This window comes from Suncus etruscus, chromosome 8 (assembly GCF_024139225.1).
Source record: "Suncus etruscus isolate mSunEtr1 chromosome 8, mSunEtr1.pri.cur, whole genome shotgun sequence".
NCBI lineage: Eukaryota > Metazoa > Chordata > Mammalia > Eulipotyphla > Soricidae > Suncus > Suncus etruscus.
Genome location: NC_064855.1, coordinates 34,869,397 through 34,891,907, shown reverse-complemented (window position 1 = coordinate 34,891,907; position 22,511 = coordinate 34,869,397). Strand labels below are relative to the sequence as shown.

The window sequence follows — 22,511 nt, the reverse complement described above, 5'->3', positions numbered from 1 at the left end:
ATATTAACATTGAATCAGGGGAATACCCACCACCAAATTTGTCCTCCCCCTTCCCCATTCCCTTTCTGCAACCCATATCCCCCACAATCACCCCCCCCCAGGCTGCTAGAGTAGGTAGTCTCTTCTTTGTCTAACTTACTATCAGTGATCATATTTCTGTTTGGTCCTGGTGCCCTCCCTTGTTTCTCCCTCTATTTGAGAGGCTGAGCTAGATAAATCGAGTTATGTGGTTTTGTTTGAGGGGGAAAAAAGCAATAGAATGGGGTAAAGAATAAAAAGAAAAAAATTTATGCTGAAAATGGGCAGAGTCCTTCTACTGGCTATCAACCTCAGTTTGAGAGAGGACATGAAAAAGGTAATTGAAACACCATTACAATAAAAAAAGAAATGTCAAATTAAATATCCAGTGAGCACTACAGCAATAAAGACAAGCACCACACAATAGTCTCGGTTCTGAAATCAAATTATGCCGGAGTGCAAAAAGAAAGAGAAAGATAAGATAAACTAAAATAACATAAAAAGGAGACTCAACTTCAATATCTACACCAAAATAAGGACGTCAAAAAAACAATCGATCAATCAATAAATATATATGTGGAAAAATTATTATTTTGTGCTTTTTTTTCTTTTCTTTTCTTTTTCCCCCTGCATAGGTACAGTAATTATTGGGGATATTGTAGAGGGAATTTCCTTGGTCTAGGAGATACAGGGTTTCTACACCCCTGAAGTATACTGTTATGGGATTAAGTATAGACTCCTTGAATGATCATTTACTATTCCTCGGTGCTTTTGTGATGTATGGAAGACTTCTGCTTCATCATGGATGGTGAAATCAGACCTCTGTATCTAGAGATCTTGGTGACTGTGCAGCTCAAGTAATGGAGCTTATGATGAAGGCTTTCTTTGTACTTATAGCAGTTCTGCTTCTTCAGTGTCATTTTAATTTATCTTCTTTAGTTGGTGTTCTTGGTCATTATGTTGCTCCTAGGATGGAGCCTGGGATAGTCTATCATTATGTTTCTGGAAGACCCATTCACTTGTGGTTGTCTCAGTCAGCCCTCTGGAAATGGAGATCTTGTTTGTTGAACAGATTGTAGACCAAAAGCTAGGTTAGAGCTTTTTTTTTGGTGGTGGTGGTGGTCTCGGGATGCATACTATCTAGTCCTGGTTGTAACAACCAGTCATCTGTATATAGCATATCTTGGTTTTTGCACAGATCAAAGGGTGACATGCCTTCTCATTTTGTCATATCATTGGCTGGTGAGGAAGGATAACTTGCTCTTAGAACTAGTTGTTCTCATTTCCTCGTTGTCAGGTTATCAATTTAGAACTGGCATTAACAAGAATCTGGAAACAACCTAAGAGCCTGAGAACAGATGAGTAAATAAAGAAACTATGGTAGATAAATCTAGGAAACAAAACACATGACAATAATATAGGAAAGGCTCATGGTCAACAAATGATAATTGAAATGAAATAAAGAGATATACATGATTATCCTCAAGAACATTGCTGCAAACCATGATACTGGACTGGGAAACTAGAGTCAGATGACAGGGAAAGCAGTATATATATATATATATATATATATATATATATATATATATATATATATATATATATATACATATACGAAGAGAGAGAGAAAGAGAGAGAAGGAGTAAAAGAATGTGTCTGTCTTAAAGGCAGGCTATGGATGCTGAAGCGGAGGTCTAATGGGAGAAATTTTGGGTGGTAAATGAACACTTCTAAAGAGAAAGGTGTGGGAACCATGTATGATGGACACACAACAATACTTTTTAATTTTTATTCATGAGGATTTGATAAGAAAACACATAAAATTAAAATAGAGTGAATCCAAAATATCTACATCAAATTTCTGATAATACAGCCCAAGAAAGTGACAGTGCAAAGCTTGTCTGAAGGTTCTCTGAGAGTAGCATGCCCTGCTGTCTAATGTCCAGTAGGAATTTCTCTACTGCAGAGTTAAGGACAGGTTGTGGCTCATGACCTCAAAATTTTAGTGTTCGCATTCTTGAGAGTTAAACTTAGTAAGTCATTTGCTTCTTCTATATATTGGACTAGGATTCAACTATAATTATTCTCCCTTCTGAATATGCAAATACACTTCTGTCTATTGAAATAAATGCAGAAACGTTTGTGTGTAAGTTATATCACATGTCTTCAGCTCGATTCACTACCGTGGCTGTGTGAGCACAGCCCTCGCTATGGAATGACTATGGAAAATCCTCTTCCTGCTCACAGTGTCCACAGGTAAGGGTCCCAGTCCCTGCACTGAGAAGGGAACTAGGCCCAGTCAGGGAAGTCCTTACAATACAATCTCTGCCCACAGGAGTGTACTCCCAGAAGCTGGTGCAGTCTGGGCCTGAGTTGAGGAAACCTGGGACATCAGTGAAGATCTCCTGCCAGGCATCCGGATATACTTTCACCGACTACTGGATTAGCTGGGTGCAGGAGCGCCCTGGACAAGGACTTGAGTGGATGGGAAGAATTAGCCCTAGTAGTGGTGGTACAAACTACGTACAGAAGTTCAAGGGCAGAGTCACCTTCACTGCAGACAAGTCCACCAGCACAGCCTACATGGAAATGAGAAATCTGACGCCTGAGGACACAGGCTCATATTTCTGTGCGAGAGACACAGTGTGACAACCCACATCCTGACTATGTCAGAAACCTGAGAAAGAAGCAGCTGTGCTGGGTGAAGAGATTAGAAGAATGCTTAGGCCTCTTAACTTCTTGCAGAGTTAGGTTTCTGGGATTTAGCAGGAGGTGTCAGGCTCAGCATTCATTTGAATGTCTCAGTATATCCCTTTATCATTAAGCAATAACCAATAGAAACACAGTATTTTTCTAGACTCTTGTATTCTTACTTTTTTTCTTCAGAATTGTCTGCTGGATATTTTCAGTTGCTAACAGAATAATCACATGTAGTTAATTCATGTGTGATTGCATGTTCTTGTACTGTAGGTCTTAGCATGCAGCAAATTATTACTGTTTACTCAATGTTTATACAAGCATTATTCAAACTTTGTTGTATAGGAAAAGCAATTAGCAAAGGCCAATGTTCCATTTTATTTGTATTTGTGTAAAAAAACAAGGCAGGAAAAACTATAAATGTGTGAAAAATAGGCAAATTACAATTGGGGTACATTTGAGGATGTCACTTTTTAGTTCTTCCTGTTTTTGTGAGTTTGGGAGAGTTACTGGCTTAGAACTGTCTTCATTTGGCATCTCTATTTTAAATTGGAACTGATCCTTTTACATCTGGGATCTACATGGCAAAGTCACTGTATTTGCAACTTAAATTTGGATCAGTGATATTTCTAACACAGTTGTGTAAAATTCATTCATACCTGGAGTTATATCTTTGCTCATTTTTATAAATTCTATGCAACAGCAGGAGTTTATTTTCTCTGATATTAATTCCAATTGTTGGCAAGATCATCTCCTGTAGTATTTGTGGAGCACTGCTCCATGAGCATACTTGTATCTCCATAATCTTGAGCTGAAATTCTGCATTAAATAAATGAAAGTGGGTTTTCAGCTGCCTGAGACTAGATTCCATCAGCATTCCTGCTGGTGATCCTGCCTGCTTCAGAGGTGGTTTGGGACGTACACACAGTAATTCCTGTTGGTTTCTGCCGGAGGTCTGAAGAGTGCAGAAGCCATCTTGGGTCATGCTGTTTTTAGCTGCCTGAGACTGGATTTTATCAGCGTTCCTGCTGGTGATCCTGCCTGCTTCAGAGGTGCGTCGGGATGTGCACACACTGATTCCTGCTGGTTTCTGCAGGTGTCAGAAGGGTGCAGAAGCAATCTTGGCCATGTGGTTTCTAGCTGCCTGAGACTGGATTTTATCAGCATTCCTGCCTGTGATCAAGCCTGCTTCAGAGTCAGAGACAAAATTGAGGAACTCTGCTGGAACTCAGATGCGAGCACCCCTATCTGCCTGTCTTCTGTGAAGTGCTCCATTTTAGGCCTAATTTCATCCTGTGTGTGGCTCATCTGCAGACAGCTCGCCTTCCCTGGAGCCTTCCCTGGAGGTAAGCTAACACTCCGAAAAAGGGGAAACCGCTGAACTCTGCTGGAACTCAGATGCCAGGACCCCTATCTGCTTGTCTTTTGTGCTGTGCTTCATTTTAGGCCTGATTTCATCCTGTGTGTGGCTCATCTGAGGACGGCACGCCTTCCCTAGAGCCTTCCCTAGAGGTGAGCTACACACCCAGAAATAGGAAGCCGCTGAATTCTGCTGGAACTCAGATGCCAGCACCCCTATCTGTCTGTCTTCTGTGATGTGCTCCATTTTTGGCCTAATTGTTCCTGTGTGTGGCTCATCTGCGAACAGCTCGCCTTCCCTGGAGCCTTCCCTGGAGGTGAGATTAAAAGCCCAGAAAAAGGGGAGCCAGAGGAGCACAGCCACTCCACTTCGCTTCCTGGAAAGCACATTATTTAGCCAATGAATACAACCACAACACGTTGAAAAACCCACAATACAAGTGTGACTTTGGGGAAACAACGCAGGCCAGCACCAGATATAGAAATGATGATGGCAACTCTGATGACTTGAACATGACCAACCAACTAGTCAGTCTCTCAGATAAAAAGTTTAGAGCTGCAATATGGAAGATGTTCAAAAACTCAAAGAAAGTATAGAAGAGAAAACTAATAAGAATCAAGTGAATATGAAGATAGAAATCAGAAAACTCCAAACTGAAATTTCAGGTCAAATAACAGGTCTGAAAAACTCAGTAGATGAATTGAAGAAAAACATGATTGAGATTTCCCACGGGTTAACAACAGCTGAGGATAGAATTAGTACACTGGAAGATGAGATGAATAACAATTCCATACAGCAGAAGAAATTGGAAAAAAGCCTTACAGCAAATGATAAAACAATGAAAAAATTACTCAAAGAATGGAACAGATGAAAATAGAAGATATGATAAGCTCAACAGAAACTTAAGAATCTTTGGAGTCCCAGGGACCCAGGAAGAAAATCTCCAGGAAGAATCAATGGTCAAGAGCATCATTAAAGGGAAACTGCCAGAGATAATGAATACATGTGATCAAATCCTGCATGCCTGAAGAGTACCAACTAAAAGTACCAGAAAAAACACCTCAAGACACATCCTAGTCACAATGATGAATCCCACAGATAGAGACAGAATTTTGAAAGCAGCAAGATCAAAAGGAGAAATTACATTCAAGGGAACATCCTTGAGATTTACTGCAGACCTGTCACCGGAATCACTCAAGGACAGAGGCAGTGGTGGGACATAGTGATAAAACTCAATGAAATAAATGCTTTGTCTAGAATAATGCACCAAGCAAAACTCACTTTCTGGTTTGATGGAACAATACACAGTTTCACAGACAAACGACAGCTCAGAAACTTTACAGACTCAAAACCATTCTTAAGAGAAAAACTGAACAGCCTACTTTAAGACAAGACTGGCACTAAATCCAATGACAATTATCTCCCCAATGTCAATGTACTAAATGCAACAGTTAAGAGACACAAAGTGGGGCCCAGAGAGATAGCACAGCGGTGTTTGCCTTGCAAGCAGCCGATCCAGGACCAAAGGTGGTTGGTTTGAATCCCAGTGTCCCATGTGGTCCCCCGTGCCTGCCAGGAGCTACTTCTGAGCAGACAGCCAGGAGTAACCCCTGAGCATCGCTGGGTGTGGCCCAAAAACCAAAAAAAAAAAAGAGAGAGAGAGACACAAAGTGGCTAAATAGATAAAAAAAAAAACTTCTACCGCCTACAAGAAAAACACCTGAATAGTTAGAATAATCATAGACTCAAAATCAAAGGCTGTAGGAAAATCATCCTATCAAACAACACCCATAAAGAAGCTGAAGTGTCCATAATAATATCAGATGACACAAACTTTACACTCAGAAAAGTTATAAGGAACAAAGGTGGGAATTTTGTACTAATCAAAGGATATATACAAAGGAAGAAATTACTCTCCTAAACATATACACACCAAATGAAGGAAAAAGATATCAATAACAAGACAATAATTGTGGGAGACTTCAACACTGCCCTGTAACCCCTTGCTAGGTCAACCAGACTGAAACCCAACAAAAATGTACTATCTATGAAAAGAGAAATGGAAGAGAGTGGGCTAGTAGATATATATATAGGGCACTCCATCCCCAGAAACCTGGATATACATTCTTCTCCAATTCAACATGTGTCATACTGCAGAATAGACCACATGATGACCCATAAAACATATCTCTTTACAATCAAGAAGATAGAAATCGTGCAGACTACCTTCGCTGATCACAAGACACTGAAATTAGATGTGAACTACAAAGGAACACAGAAGAAAAACTTTAACACCTGGAAACTAAACAGCTTACTACTAAACAACCAGTGGGTCAGAGATAAAGTCAAAGATAAAATCAAAACATTCTTGGAAACAACTGACAATAAAGAAAAATTATCAGAATTTTGGGGACATAGCCAGAGTAGTACTGAGAGAAAAATTTATAGCCTTGCAATCACACATCAGGAAGAAAGAGGCCTACACAAATAGCTTAATGACAGAACTTATAGAATAAGAAAATGATCAACAAATGGAACCAAACATAGGTAGGTAAAAGGAAATAACAAAGCTTAGAGCATAAATAAATGAAGTGAAAATCTAGAAAATAATCTGAAAGAACAACCAAAGAAAGTTGATTCTTTGAAAAAATAAACAATATTGATAAACCATTGGCAAAACTCACAAAGAAATTGAGAGAGAATCCTGATAAACTGAATTAGAAATGAAAAGGGGGAGATCACTACAGACATTGAAGAGACTAAAAGTGTAATCCGAGACTAATTTGAGAAACTCTATGCCACAAAACATGAGAACCTGTCAGAAATGGACAATTTTTTCCAGGGGAGAGCGTTCACACAGTCCTCCACTACCATAAATTATGCAGTTGAGTTTCCCACATTTAGAGAAATTGCAGGGGTCAGCAGCCCAGAGTGCAATGGGCGATCCTCTCCCTGGGGAAACTACCTTCGTGATCATGGAATCACCCCTGCCAGGTAAGTATAGAAAATGGACAATATTCTCAAACTCTTATAACCGTCTATGGCTAAAAAAGGATGAGGTTGCATATCTAAACAGTCCAATCACTATTGAGGAAATTAAGATGGTGATAATCAGTCTTCCCCAAAACAAAACCCAGTCCCAGAATGGTTCACTAATGAATTTTTTTGAACCTTTCAAGAGGAACTTCTACCAATCCTTTTCAGACTCTCATAAAATTGAAGAAACTGGAACACTTTCAAATAGTTTCTATAAAACTAACATCACCTTGATACCAAAACCAGAAAGAGATGCTGCCAAAAAAGAAAATTGCAAACCAATATTTCTGATGAACACAGATGCAAAGATCCTCAACAAAATCCTGGCAAATTGGATCCAATGCCTCATCAAGAAGGTCATTCTCCATGACCAAGTAGGTTTCAATCCCAGGAATGCAAGGATGGCTTAATATCTGTAAATCAATCAACATAATATACCATATCAAAAAAAGAGAAACAAAAAACATATATTAGATCAAAAGATGCAGAAAAAGCGTTAGATAAGGTCAATATCCATTCTTGATAAAAAAAAAAACCCTCATCAAGATTGGAAAGAAAAGAACTTTTTTTCAACATAGTCAAGTCCATCTACCACAATCCAATGACAAATATTATTATTAACAGAGATAAACTAAAAGCCTTTCCCCTAAAATCTGGTACAAGTCAAGGTTGCCCTTTCACACAACTCCAATTCTACATAGTACTAGAAGTACTTGCCATAGCTATTAGGCAAGAAAAAGATATCAAGGGCATCCAGTTAGGTAAGAAAGAAGTCAAGCTCTGACTGTTTGCAGATGACATGATAATATATTTGGAAAACGCTAAAGACCCTGTCAAAAGCTTTAGAAAACCATAGATTCATGGAGCAATGTAGCAGGCTACAAAATTAACACCCAAAAGTCAATGGCCTTCTTATACACTAATAATGATAGAGAAGAAATGGACATTAAGAAAACAATTCCATTCACATTAGTGCCTCACAAACTCAAATATCTTGGGGTTAATTTAACTGAAAAGATTAAGGACCTATACAAAGAAAACTACAAATACCTACTTCAAAAAAACAAGAGAGGACACAAGAAAATGTAGACACATAACCTGCTCATGGGTTGGCAGGATTAATATCATTAAAATGGCAACACTCTCCAGAGCATTGTACTGATTTAATGCAATCCCTCTAAAGATACCCATGACATTTTTTCAAAGAAGTGGGTCAAACACTCCTAATATTCATTTGGAACAATAAACACCCACGAATAGCTAAAGCAATCATTGGGAAAAAGAATATGGAGACATCACTTTTCCAAATTTAAACTGTATTACAAAGCAATAGTTATCAAAGCAGCATGGTATTGGAATAAAGACAGACCCTCAGATCAGTGGAATAGACTTGAGTACTCAGAGAATATTTCCGAGACACAAAGTCAACTAATCTTTGAAAAAAAGATCAAGAAATCCAAAATAGAGCAAGAAAAGCCTCTTCAAGTGGTGTTGGCACAACTGGTTAGCCATTTGCAAAAAAGAAAACTCAGTCCCCCATCTAACACCATGCACAAAGACTAAATCCAAATTGATTAAAAACATTGATATCAGGCCTGAAACCATAAAGTATATAGACCAACATAGGTAAAACACGATATGACATTGAGACTAAAGGCATCTTCAAGGAGGAAAAAATAGTGCCTAAGATACTAAAGCCAGCTACAGAATGGGGAGAATACCCATCAGACAAGGGGCTAATATCTAAGGTATACAAGGTACTGACAAAATTCAATAATAAAAATATATAATAACTCCATTAAAAATGGGGAGAAGAGGGCCGGCATGGTGGCACTAGAGATAAGGTGTTTGTCTTGTGAGCACTAGCCTAGGATGGACCACGGTTTGATACCCTGGCATCCCATATGGTCCACCAAGCCAGGAGCAACTTCTGAGCGCATAGCCAGGCGTAACCCCTGAGCATCACCAGGTGTGGCCCAAAAACCAAAAAAAAAAAAAAAATGGGGAGAAGAAATGAACAGAAACTTTGTCAAAGAAGAAATACAAATGGACAAAAGACACATGAAACAATGCCCACACCACTAATTATCAGGGAGATGCAAACCAAACTACAATGAGGTACCATCTCACACCACAGAGACTGGCACACTTCACAAATAACAAGAACAATCAGTGCTGGATGTGGTGGGGATGTGGAGAGAAGGGAACTCTTTCATTTTTCACTGCTGGTGGGAATGCCATCTAGTCCCAGCCTTCATGCAAAAAAAATTTGGAGATTCCCTCAAAAAAACTGGAATTGAACTCCCATATGATCCAGCTATTCCACTCCTATGGATATACACTAGGAATACAATTCAAAAATTTCTTCCTCACACGTTCATTCCAACGCTATTTACAATAGCCAGACTCTGGGGAGAAAAATAAAGATTGCCCTTCAACCGATGAAGCCCTTCAGCAGCTAAAGAAACTGTGGTACATTTACACACTGGAAGTATTATGCTTCCATCAGGAGAGATGAAGTCATGAAATTTTCCTATACATGGATGTATATGGGAATCTATTATGTTAAGTGAAATAAATCCAAGGGAGAGAGATAACACAGAATAGTCTCATTCACCTATGGGTTTTTAAGAAAAATTAAGAGATAGTTACTATAATAAGGCGCAGAGTCAATAGAGTTAAGAGCTAGAATGACTGGCAGGATCAGCTCACAATTTGAAGCTCACCACAAAGAGTGGTGAGTGCTGTTAGAGAAATAACTACAATAACAACTAACATGACAATGTTAAAGAATGAGAGAGTAGAATGCCTGTCAAGAATACAGGGGGTGGGTGGAGGTTGAATTGGTGAGATCGTTGCACTGGTAATGAGGGGACTTCTATTTATAACTGAAACCCAACTACAAGCATGCTTGTAATTATGGTGTTTAAGTAAATATTTATTAAAAATAAAATAAAATCATGGGTTGGGGGCTGGGTAAAAAAATAAAAAAAATAAAAAAAATCAATCTGAAGATCATGCAAGATTGGTAAAAACAACACACACTTACAACAGGTAACTTAAAGCATATTATGTCTAGTATCAAAGAGACTGGCACAAGTATTAACTATTATGTGGAAAAAATGTAACTGTCTTGTAAATTGGTAGTAATGTTTTTTGCTTGGACCTAAGTAAAAATGGTATGGGAATTTTCAACTAAGTATCAATAGAACTACCTTATCAAGTATTGTATTCCTGTTACTAGAAACTACCACTAAAACAAAAAATATTATTTAAATATGTGCTAAAAATAAAGTAAATTTATATGCATAATAGCCCTTTGGTAACACTATTGCAAATCACAGTGCCTAAAATAAAAAAGAAGACATAGAAACTATTGTTTTGGGGCAGACATTTGATTACAGTTTTAATGTCCTCAATAGTGATGGTGTTGTTTAGATATGCTACACATCCTCCTTATTCAACCTTGGGAGTTTATAGCAGTCCATGTATTTATCCATTTCTTCCAGGTTCTCATGTTTGGTGGCATAGAGTTTCTCAAAATAGTCTCTGATTACCCTTTGAATCTCTGCAATATCTGTAGTGATCTCTCATTTTCATTTCTAATATGAAGTTTATCAAGTTTCTCTTTCTGAGTTGTGCCAATGATCTATCAATCTTGTTTATTTTTTCAAAGAACCAACTTCTGCTTTTGTTGATCTTTCAAATTGTTTTTTGGGTATCCACTTCATTTATTTCTGCTCTAAGCTTTGCTATTCCCTTCTCTCTACCTAGTTTTGGTTCCTTCTGTTGATTATTTTTTTAATTTTATAAGCTGTGTTGTTAAGCTATTCAGATATGCCCCTTCTTTCTTCCTGATGTGTGCTTGCAAAGCTATAAATTTTTCTCTCAGTACTGCTTTTGCTGTGTCCCATAGGTTCTGATAGGTCTGTTTCATTCCTCATGAATGATTCTGCTGGATGGAAGTGAAAGTTACCATTCTCATTGGCTATGGCCAAGAAATAACCAGCCTAAACTGTCTCCTAGAGGTGCCCAAGCAGAAAGGCCAAGGAAGACTGAGTAAAAACTGGCTATCAGAGGTGCCCTAGCAGAAAAGTACCTCCTTTTTCTGTGATGGCAGGCAGGAGGGGTCTGCCCCTGCTGTGAGATTAGCAACTGGGAGAGACTGAGGGGACCTGTTGCCTTTGCTTGTTTCTCTTCTCTTCTGTATCCTGAAAATCTCCTGAGAAGGTCAAGAAAGGCCCAGCAAAAACTGTCTCCTAGAGGCTCCAGAAGAGTGCTTTGCTTCATTTCATGGCTGCATGCTCTTTCTAACTATTGAACCCCACCATAACATGCAGCAAACTTCACACTACAAGCATGACAATTGTGAAACATCTTAGGCAAACACCATGCACAGAGAATGAAGATGATAACATTGATGACATAAAAAATACCAACCATCTGTTTAATCTCTCAGATAAGGAGTTTATAATAGTAATATGGAGCATCCTTGTGGAAATAAAAAAAACATAGCTCTAGTGCTAGCTGAAAGATAGAAATCAGAAACTCCAAACTGAAATAACAGGTCTGAAAAGCACAGTAGCTGAACTGAAAACCTCAATAGAAAGCCTCTCCAATAGGGTAAAGGCAGCCAAGGACAGATCAGTGAACTGGAAGATGAAATGCAGAACAACTCATACAGCAGAAAAGATTGGAAAAGAACCTTAAGGCAAACGATCAGACAATGGAAAAAGTATGTGAACAGATGAAAATAGAAGTCCTTAATAAATGTAACAGAAACAACATTAGAATCATTGGTGTCCCAGAGGGCCAGGAAGGAGATCCCCCAGGAAGAATCAACAGTCAAAAACATCATCACAGAGAAACTCCCAGAGCTAAAGACTGCATGCAATCAAACCATGCATGCCAGAAGCATACCAGCTAAAAGAGACCCGAAGAAAAACACCCCAAGACACATCCTAGTCACAATGACGAATTTCCAGGTAGAGATAGAATACTTAAGGCAGCAAGATCTTAAGTGTTCAGATCAATCCTATGAGAGTCAAGCCTCCAATAACAACTTATTAATAGATCTCAACTGTCTCTCCATAAGTGAGAGTGAGTTTGTATACAGTGAATTCCTATGTCTGCCCAATAAATTTTTTCAAGGACCTGACACACTTTTATTTAATTATCTTACTTTTTGTTATTCTTCTTTTTAACCCAATAAGTACTTTAAACAATCCATGCCTATGTTTTATATAGCCCATCTTATGTATTATCCCTCTTCCCTCTTCAAAACTCCTTCTATCCTCTCATCCCCCCAATCCTTATCCATTATCCCGTCCACCATTTAACCCTCTTTACCCCTTGTGTTTTCTTTTTTTTCTTTTTTTTTTTTTTTGTGTTTGCTTTTCTTTTCTTTTTTATTTCGTTTTTGGGTCACATCCTGCTGTGCTCAGGGGTTACTCCTGGCTCTACACTCAGAAATTGCTCGTGGCAGGCTCAGGGGACCATATGGGATGCCAGAATTCGAACCACTGTCGTTCTGCATACAAGGCAAATGCCCTACCTCCATGCTATCTCTGGTCAAGCAACACCACTTGTTGAAGAAGTTTTTATTGCTCCATTTAGCATTTCTTACCCATTTATCAAAGATGATATGTCTGGGAAACATTCTCTGAATACTCAAGTTTATTTCAATGATCTGAGGGTCTGTCTATTCCAATACAATGCTGTTTTAATGACTATTGCTTTGTAATACAATTTAATGTTGGTGAAAGTGATGCCTCCCATATTATTTTTTCTAAGGGTGCTCTAGCTATTCATGGGTGTTTATTTTTCTAAATGAATTTCAGGACTGTTCCATTTCTCTGAAGAATGTAATGGGAATTTTTAGAGGAACTGCATTAAATCTGTACAATTCTTTGTTGAGTACTGCCATTTTACTGATGTTGATCTTCCCAATTCATGAACATTGTATATGTCTCCATTTCCTTGTGTCCTCTTTTTTTATTTTTTATTTTATTTATTTTGTTTCTTTAAGAAGTCATACATTATGACCAAGTAGGTTTCATTCCAGGTATGCAAGGATGATTTAACATGCATAAATCAATCAACATAATACAACATATCAACTAAAGGAAAAATGAAATCCATATGATCATATTAATAGGTACAGAGAAAGCATTTGATAAGGTTCAACATCCATTCATGATAAAAACTCTCAATGAGATGAAAGTGGAATGAGCTTTTCTCAATATAATCAAGGCCATCTACCACAAGCCAATGGCAAATATTATACTCAATGGAAATAAACTAAAAGTATTTTTCTAAAATCCAGTACAAGACCAGGTTTCCCCCTCTCACCACTCCTATTCAATATAGTGCTGGAAGTACTTGCCATAGCAATTAGACAAGGAAAAGATATCAAGGGCATCAGATAGGAAAGGAAGAAGTCAAGCTCTCGCTGTTTGCAGATGACATGATACTATATTTAGAAAACCCTAAAGACTCTACCAAAAAGCTTCTAAAAACATATAGCAAAGTTGCAGGCTGCAAAATTAGCATGCAAAGCATTGGTGTCCTTCTTGTACACCAATGATGAGAAGCAATGTACATTTAAAAAATCAATTCCATTATCATTAGTGCCACAAAAACTCAAATATCTTGGAGTCGACTTAACTAAATAGGTGAAGGATCTATACAAAGAAAACTACAAAACCCTGCTTCAAGGAAAGTTTCAACTGCTTGAATGAATGCATGGGGGAAAGCCCAGATATGACCCCAAAAACATTAGAACATTGATGCTTTCTGTGAATGACCTCAGAGCAACAATTAAATAAATTGAATAGAACACAATAAGGAAGATTCCACAATTGACAGTGACTGAGGAAATAACTTAAAATGTCCTTCAAATGGAGTAGAAGGTGCTAGGGTGTGGACAATCCAGATGAAGAGAAGAAGTGAAGGACAGAGTCCAGCACTGGGTGTTGCACATTTTGTCCATGGTACTGCCTTGGTGTTGTGTGAACATGACCTAACAAACAATGCTACATGTTAATGATTTTGCTTGTTTCTTGCATATACATACAACTATACAGGGCTTATTTCTTGAAGGTAAGTCTGAAATCTTAACACAAGGGCTATCCAGAAAAGACAGTGGGGACTTTTCATCCAGTTTCTGTAATTTTTTTTTGCTTCTGTATTTTTGGAAGAAGTGCACAATATAAGAGAATGGTGTTTGTATACAGAGGTTTAGTTTTGAAACATACCCAGTGCAGATGTGAATTGAGCATTCATTCTGAGATTGAATGGTCAAAGATTCTCATGGTTCTCAGTTTCATATAGTAAAATTCAAACTCTCTAGATATGAGTTACAGCCCAACAGTGAAAGTGACTTTGTTTTTGTGATTGTGATCATCAGGTGTGTAGCATTTTGAGTTGCCCCCAAGCACATATTCCCAGCTGAAGCATCAATCTTGCTACAGCTTCCCTCAAATAATCAAAGTAGTTGAGGATCAACTTGGACCTTAGTTTTTCACCCATTTGATGCTCCCAGTTTTCAAAACCCTTTTTTTTTTCATGTCCATGAAAAGTATAGAGGAACTGTCTAACCCACCCAATGACACTGAATACCCTAGGAGCCCAAAAAATACAATACAAAAATCCCTTCCTCACACCTATATTTATTGCAGCATTATTTACAATAGTCAGACTCTGGAAACAACCAAGATGCCCTTGAACAGATGAATGGCTAAAGAAACTGTTGTACATATACACAGTGGAATATTATGTAGCTGTCAGGAGAGATGAAGTCATGAAATTTTCCTATACATGGATGTACATCGAATCTATTATGCTGAGTGAAATAAGTAAAAGGGAGAGAGATAGATGCAGAATAGTCTCACTCTATGGGTTTTTTTTTTTAAATGAAAGACATTTTTGCAATAATTCTCAGAGACAAAAGAGGAGGGCTGGAAGGTCCAGCTAATGACATGAAGTTCACCACAACAAGTGATGAGTGCAGTCAGAGAAATAAATACCTTATTTTCCTGCATATAAGACAACTGGGCGTATAAGACAACCCCTAATTTTAGACTTCTCTCTGACTCTGGCCAATCTGAGCAGGCTTTTTACAGTGTAGATTCAGGTATAGAACATTGTCTAATTTGCATGCATAAAAAGCCTTCTTGGATTGGTTGAGTTAGAGAGGCAGTCTGAGCAGCCTTGCAGTGATTGGTGCAGGATCGAGTTAGAAAATTCTTTAGTAGAAATATTCAGACGATTTTTGTTTAGCAGCATATTGAAACGTTTTTCGGGATATATTTGGCATATAAGAAGACTCACAATTTTCGGTTGACTTTTTTTCATTTCAAAAGTCATCTTATACACCAGAAAATATAGTGCATTGAGAACTAGCATAACAAAGTGAATGAATGAGGAAAGTACAAAGCCTGTCTAGAGTACAGCTGGGGGTGGGGTGGGGAGGAGGGATATTCGGGACATTGGTGATGGAAATGTTGCACTGGTGAAGGGGGTTTCTTTACATGACTGAACCCAACTATGATCATATTTATAATCAAAGTGTTTAAATAAATATATTAATAAAAAAGAAAACATTTCATGAATGATGAGGGCCATTAATGTAGAAATGCCAGTGACCATGACCAGAGACTGTTACTAATTCTTTAAACATTCACCACATCTCTAAAGGAGAAGAAGAAGCATTGTTGTAGATGTGAGGCACCTTGGAAATCTCAATCAACCCCAAACACAGCTTGTGTCTATGGTGAAGCATCAGAATTTGGTGAGCAGATGTGAGGTTGCTCAGAAGAGAGTCAGCATCCGAGAGACAAAAGGATGCCTGACTTGATGGAAGATAATCAGATACAAACTGGATAATAGAGGGCCTCCTGTATTTCATTGAATATAGTGGCTGCCTAATTCATTCATATGACTTAGGTTTCCTGTTCAAACTACATCAAGCAAAAACAGGCACAGAATCACAAAGTCATGATCTATTTGATTAATACCTCAAATGCAAGATCTATTTGAAAAGAATTTGGCAAGAACCTTGATGAATGTAATATTAGAACACTTTAGAGGGAAATTATGGACTCAAATTGTGTATATGTATATGTATATATATATATTTGTAAGAGAGATTGGGGTGTGAAATTGTGTACAGTGTAGTGAGGGGTCTGAAGTGGAAGCCTCATGCCCCAATACCAAAGAATTGGGGAGAGCTGAGAGTCTGGGAGCAAACCCCAACACTGGAAATAATCCACATAATTTGAAGAGAATAAAACAGTCTTGGGAACTTTCCACCACAAGCCTTCTGCTGCTAGCAAGAGAAACTAGCAGGCAGTCAGTCCATGCATGAAAAACAAAACCACAGCTGTTTTTACCTAAGATCTGTGATCTTTTTTCTTATTTATTTTTGTTTGTTTGTTTATTAGATTTAAGGGCCACACCCAGTGATGGTCAGGGATTATTCCTGGTTATGCACTCAGAAATCGCTCATGGCTTCAGAGACCCTATGGAACATGAGGGGATCTAATCGAGGTCCGTCCTAGGTAGCCACGTGCAAGGCAAACACCCTACTACTGTGCCACCACTCTGGCCCCAGATCTGGGGTCTTTATAATACAGCCTAAGACCAACCCCTGGAGTGGAGAACAGGGATGGTAAGGGACCAATCTAAAATGTGCTTCAATCCAAATGTACTTCCAGTTATGAGTGACAAGCACAAGCAGAGAATTATTCTGAATAGAATGAAGAGCCAGTTACTCCAACAGGGAGAACATGTTTTTTGTGATGATCCCTTTATTGGTTTCACAAAATCTACTCCTTCTGGTATATTTGTTCCACTCAAGTATCATGAAGAATTTTCAACAATGTCAGAGGTATTAGAAGAAAGGGGCAACAGTAACAGACTGTAGCCTGGGGACAGAGGTGATAAGGATGAGTATGACAGGATACTTTAAACTTGGTCAATCCATTTCAAAGGAGAGGACAGAACAAACACATCAGAATAAAATCATACTGATTTCCAGTCAATATATTTGAACTTTTAGTATCATTTAGGATAATTAATAAGAACTAAGGATGAAATGACCATTTCAAAATATTTATTGGAAGAAGTTCAAATATAACTATAACAAATGTTTTCACATGACACAGCAGAATAGGCTACACCCTAAGACATGCATTCTAAGACTCAGGGATTCCCAGCCCTGACTGGAATGAGGTATGAAAATTAGTGACCCAGACAAAAGCTGCATCATTATCGTGTCATAGAAAGCAAACGGGTCTGAGAAGATCATTTCTTTCCATTGGTTTGGTTACATGCAAAGACACAATCACATTTTAAATGAAATCATATTTTCAACTAGTGAGAAATGGTGATTTTTTAAGTTTCTTCAGGACAAACTATATCTATGATGCAATTGAATACCCATCAAATTAAGCCACAACAACATTTTATATCTCTGACGCTGATTATTATGATGTCAGGACCAGTTTCTGTTTCAAAATGTAACATCAACCAAATGTTCGATCTCTACCTAACATAGTGTGTGTGCTCAGCATTCGAATAGAATAAAGGCAACTGAAGTCAGGCATTCCCCTCTAATAACAGGGAAGTCACATCATGCAAATTCCTCTTCAGGCTCTGGGCTCAAATTTCCGCTGGACTGGGGGAGCTCACAGCTGTCTCCTCACACAAGGTCTCTGGGAAAGGTCGAGCTTGGGCTAAAAGAAGATGAGACTGTGGGGTCTTCTTCTCTGTCTGGGGTCAGCTGTTCTGGGTGAGTTCCCTGAGGCCACAGAAGGCTCTGGGAAGGGAATGACTGAAGAGACTGACTGATGGATTTTCCTTGCCTCTAGGTGTCCTGTCTCAAGTACAGCTGCAGGAATCAGGCCCAGGACTGGTGACTTCGTCCCAGACACTCTTCCTCACCTGCTCTGTATCTGGTGAATCCATTACAACTGATGGCTATTGTTGGCACTGGAATCGCCAGCGCCTCTGGAAAGGATTGGAGTGGTTGGGGGGAATATGTGCTAGTGGAAATACCTACAATAGTCCATCCCTTAAGAGCCGCATATCAATCACCAGAGACACAAATCAAAACCAGTACTCCCTGCAGCTGAGCTCTGTGACCTCTGAGGACACAGCTGTGTATTACTGTGCAAAAGAATCACACAGTAAAGGGAAGTCAGGGTGAGCCCAGACACAAACCTGCTGAGGGAGACAAGAGTGTGACTTTAGGAGATTATGGGCACCAGGGGGCACTCAGAGTCCACTAAGTAGAAGCAGCAACTCAGAAAATAGATGACTGACTGACTCATGACTGCTTTGGACAACAATAGACAACTCGGTTTTTCTCTCACTGAATCATCTTTCCAGGAAATCTTTCTAAGTTTTTGAGTCTAATTCTTCTGCTAATGTCCCTGAATTGGACAAGAATCGCTTTAATTGACATAATATTATCAACTATAAACAAAGAAAGAATGCAATGTATATAGGTAATAAGATAATCATGGTTGTTTCTTTTTATCATTTTTTCTTGATTTTTCTTTAAATATGTGGGTTCTCTCTAAACACATACTTAGTTTATTCTTACAATGACCCATAAAACAGTGCCCCAAGTATACACATGACAATATGGAATTAAAAACCTGGACATGCCCAGGGTGGCTGAATGTGCCTTGATCTTCATGCTAAAAAAGGAGTTTCCTTAGGGTCATAGAATTGGGGTAAACATCATCCCTCACCTTCCTCTTCATTATATCTTTACTATGTATCCATCACAGAGTCTCTCTGCAACCTCCTTATGTCTACAATATTTTCCTACAGAAATCACAAAGGAAGTCACTTTTGTTGTGAGACTCTCCCCATCACAGCAGACCCATGAACCCCTGGTCCATCCCAAGGAGATTCCAAGTGGGTATCCATCTGTCATCATTATTGAATGCCCTTTGTGATTCTGTTTCTGAACTGCCTGGCAGACAGAGCAGGGTAGGCCGCAGAGTGGACAGCACCACTGTGGGTGCTGGGAAACAAGTGTCAGCCAGGATTTCTCTAAACTTCTTTTCATCCCTAAGAGTCCTTCATTGGCCTTCATATATACATCAATATATAGTATGAGGGCAGAGTCAGCCAACCCTGAGTGTGACACAGAGGGGGACAACACTGCTCTGAGAGTGTCAAGAACTGAGGGGGCACATCTTAACTGGGCTGAATGATAGGGACAACTGGGCTGCACTTTTCCTGACTTCTGGGCTCCTTGCACAACTTCCTGGACCACAGGTTTTCCCCTTGGCCCCAAAATAAGCTCACACTAGCTGGGAATAAACAGTTGTCAAGAACATACAGGGACAAGTGTATCCTATAGCTCCTTCAGCTTCCTCCTCAGTCCTGACCTGAAACTTCCATTCAGAAAAGGCTCCCCTTTTCTGTCACTGGGGCCAGGACCTAGACTCACTGCTCTGTGCACTGAAGCAGGATCATCCTTTCCCCTGAGGGTAAAAAGTCTCAGCTTTCTATTCCTACAGTTCACTCCCCCCAGGGGCCTGTGGGAAATAGTGCCTTTTCAATTCCTGCATGTTTTGTGTGGACAATATGCATATTCGTGTGTGTGAAGGTTCATCATAAAAATGCATATTTTTAAGGAATATCCTGGCCTGGTGAAAACAATGAATTAAACATAAACAGAGAATAGCAATAATAGATTAATATTAAAACTCCCATTATTTCATAGGAGTGAATAGTTCACATAGTAACAGTAAACCATCCCCATAGTGAACATTGAACATAGGAACAGTATTCTTAATGATCATAAGTTCTTGCTTTATTTTTCCCTCTTCTATTGATTCTCCACCTCAATATAGTATCTACTAATTTTATTGCCTTCCAGAATCTCAATTGAAATCCATAAATTCTCTCTCTTAAGATATCACTTTACACTAGGTCAATATTATTCAGTCTACCATATGCCTCACCTTTCAAAGACATAATCAATCAACCTCAAAGTGTAACTCTCCCTCTCCCCCCACATTTATTCCATCATCCCTATTTCTAATATTCACTTAGTCTCCCTCCTAACTCATCTGTCAGATATATCAGTAGCATGTCCTGGACATGATTCATAATTACCATTCATTTTTGTCTCTCAGTTCATTGCTTTTTTATCTCAAATATTATTACTTTAAATGAGATAAGTTCATAATTACACAAACTTTAATATCACAATAACATCAAGTAGGATTGGCAAGGCCAACTGATGGTAATAAGGCTCATAGACTCTTCGCAGAGTAATTTAAAGCTTAGTGCCAGAGGATTTGAACCTCAGCTAAAGGACAGTATTCCAGTTACTGAACTCTCATCAAGCAGTCCTTCTGAATATCATGATCTTCTTCAAAAAGATATTTTTAAGTCAAAATGAACTTTTGCTTAGTCATCCTCTTGAATAATGAAAAAATATTTCAGCTCAATGATGATAAAATGAATTTTTCTACACTGAAAAAATCAGGATGTGTTTGCTCCACTAAAATTATAAATGAAATTCAAGGAAGTGCAACAGATTAAGTGTCTCCCATTTCTTCTAAGCTCAAACCTTTCCCTGGAAATTTTGAGGGGTAGTGATGAGACTATTGGATTTGAAGATATTCAATCACATCACAGAGTGAACTAATGGGGAACTATACATAATGGTGAAATATAGGCTCGTTTTACTGTAATTCAGTATGCTCTGGATGAAAAAAGAGTGGAACTTCATATTGTTGATATTTTTAGTCTAATTTGATACATTCAATATCATTAAAAGTTCTAACACTGGGGCCGGAGAGATAGCATGGAGGTAAGGCGTTTGCCTTTCATACAGGAGGTCATCGGTTCGAATCCCGGCGTCCCATATGGTCCCCCATGCTTGCCAGGAGCAATTTCTGAGCCTGGAGCCAGGAATAACCCCTGAGCACTGCTGGGTGTGACCCAAAAACCAAAAAAAAAAAAAAGTTCTGACACTGGAAATAAACAGTAGCAAAAATACGGATATAATAAAAAATTGAAAATTCTATAAACTAATTAAAATTTTAGTATAGCAATAGCAATTAACATAGAAAAACAAACAATAAAATATAGCACCACAGTAGAAATAGAAATTATGGAAAATATCTGGTATTAAAGGAAAATGCATCAGTCACCGCCATTGTGGGCACTTGAAGACTGGGTCTTGGAGGGTGACCCTGCATCTTCTCACAGGTCTAGGGAAGAGACTTGAGGGCGCCCGTGCATCCACTCTCCTCAAGAGAATTTGAAGTTCTCTAGGGCAATTGGACCCCAAGAACTAGTCCACAGCAACTTCTTTTGGTTGGACCCCACACTCAGAGGTCACTGTTCTGGGTATGGGACCAGGTGAATGGGTTTATAGCAGGGACACCATGAGGGTTCAGAATATAAAAGAGACATAGGAAAGCAGGGCATCCTGGGCTAAGAGCCTTATGAAATAAGACTCTGACTCTCCTCCACGTTGTACTTATTGCTGAAAAGAAAGAGAAAAAAGAAAGAAAGAAAGAAAGAAAGAAAGAAAGAAAGAAAGAAAGAAAGAAAGAAAGAAAGAAAGAAAGAAAGAAAGAAAGAAAGAAAGAAAGAAAGAAAGAAAGAAAGAAAGAAAGAAAGAAAGAAAGAAAGAAGAAAGAAGGAAGGAAGGAAGGAAGAAAGAAAGAAAGAAAGAAAGAAAGAAAGAAAGAAAGAAAGAAAGAAAGAAAGAAAGAAAGAAAGAAAGAAAGAAAGAAAGAAAGAGAGAGAGAGAGAAAGAGAGAAAGAAAGAAAGAGAGAGAGAGAAAGAGAGAAAGAAAGAAAGAAAGAAAGAAAGAGAGAGAGAGAGAAAGAGAGAAAGAGAAAAAGAGAGAAAGAGAGAAAGAGAAAAAGAGAGAAAGGAAGGAAGGAAAGAATGGCAACCCAAAGAAATGTCCACATGACACATGTTCAGAATTCTTTCATTTAAATTTCTATTAAAATTCAGTTCTGTGGATAAAATTTTTCATTGCATTTCTTTGGGTTCTTTGTTACTATTTGCTATGTTTCTACTATTTTGTTTATTCTGCTGTGTGTATAACAAAAGTATTTCTGAAAGAGGGTTTCCTCCCACAGATACCTGCCTCTATCCTGTTCCCTTGTTAATTCTAAAAATAGAAATTCAGAGTTCTTCATGTTTAATTTCAAATATGCTCCTAGGGAGATGTTATGAAGGAAGTTCACAATTATCCAAGACAGACAAATCACTCATATCTTGGTGTTTAATATCCTCACAGGTACTGAAAAATCTGAATCCACAGAGACAATGTGGTCTTTATTTATTTGCTAAAAGTCAAGAAAATGCAGAAGAAATTGAGGGGTAAATGAGAAACAGAAATAC

The 22,511-nt window shown here is 38.5% G+C and overlaps 1 non-coding gene, 2 pseudogenes and 1 gene segment (V, D, J or C); 3 read left to right on the top strand and 1 right to left on the bottom strand.

The window, feature by feature from the left end:
- The first annotated feature begins 2,228 nt into the window (after positions 1-2,228).
- On the top strand, positions 2,229-3,339 carry LOC126015881 (immunoglobulin heavy variable 1-18-like; annotated as a pseudogene).
- Positions 3,340-6,914: 3,575 nt separating this feature from the next.
- LOC126016751 (U1 spliceosomal RNA) lies at positions 6,915-7,077 on the bottom strand. The gene has a single exon (XR_007498491.1). It is a non-coding gene; the product is annotated as a U1 spliceosomal RNA (small nuclear RNA).
- A 10,780-nt stretch (positions 7,078-17,857) lies between these two features.
- LOC126015880 (Ig heavy chain V region 1B43-like) lies at positions 17,858-18,320 on the top strand. The segment is given in 2 exon segments: positions 17,858-17,903; positions 17,983-18,320. Coding segments are annotated over 2 exon segments (384 nt in total).
- Positions 18,321-20,378: 2,058 nt separating this feature from the next.
- Positions 20,379-20,835, top strand: LOC126015877 (proteasome maturation protein-like; annotated as a pseudogene).
- The last annotated feature ends 1,676 nt before the right edge of the window (positions 20,836-22,511 follow it).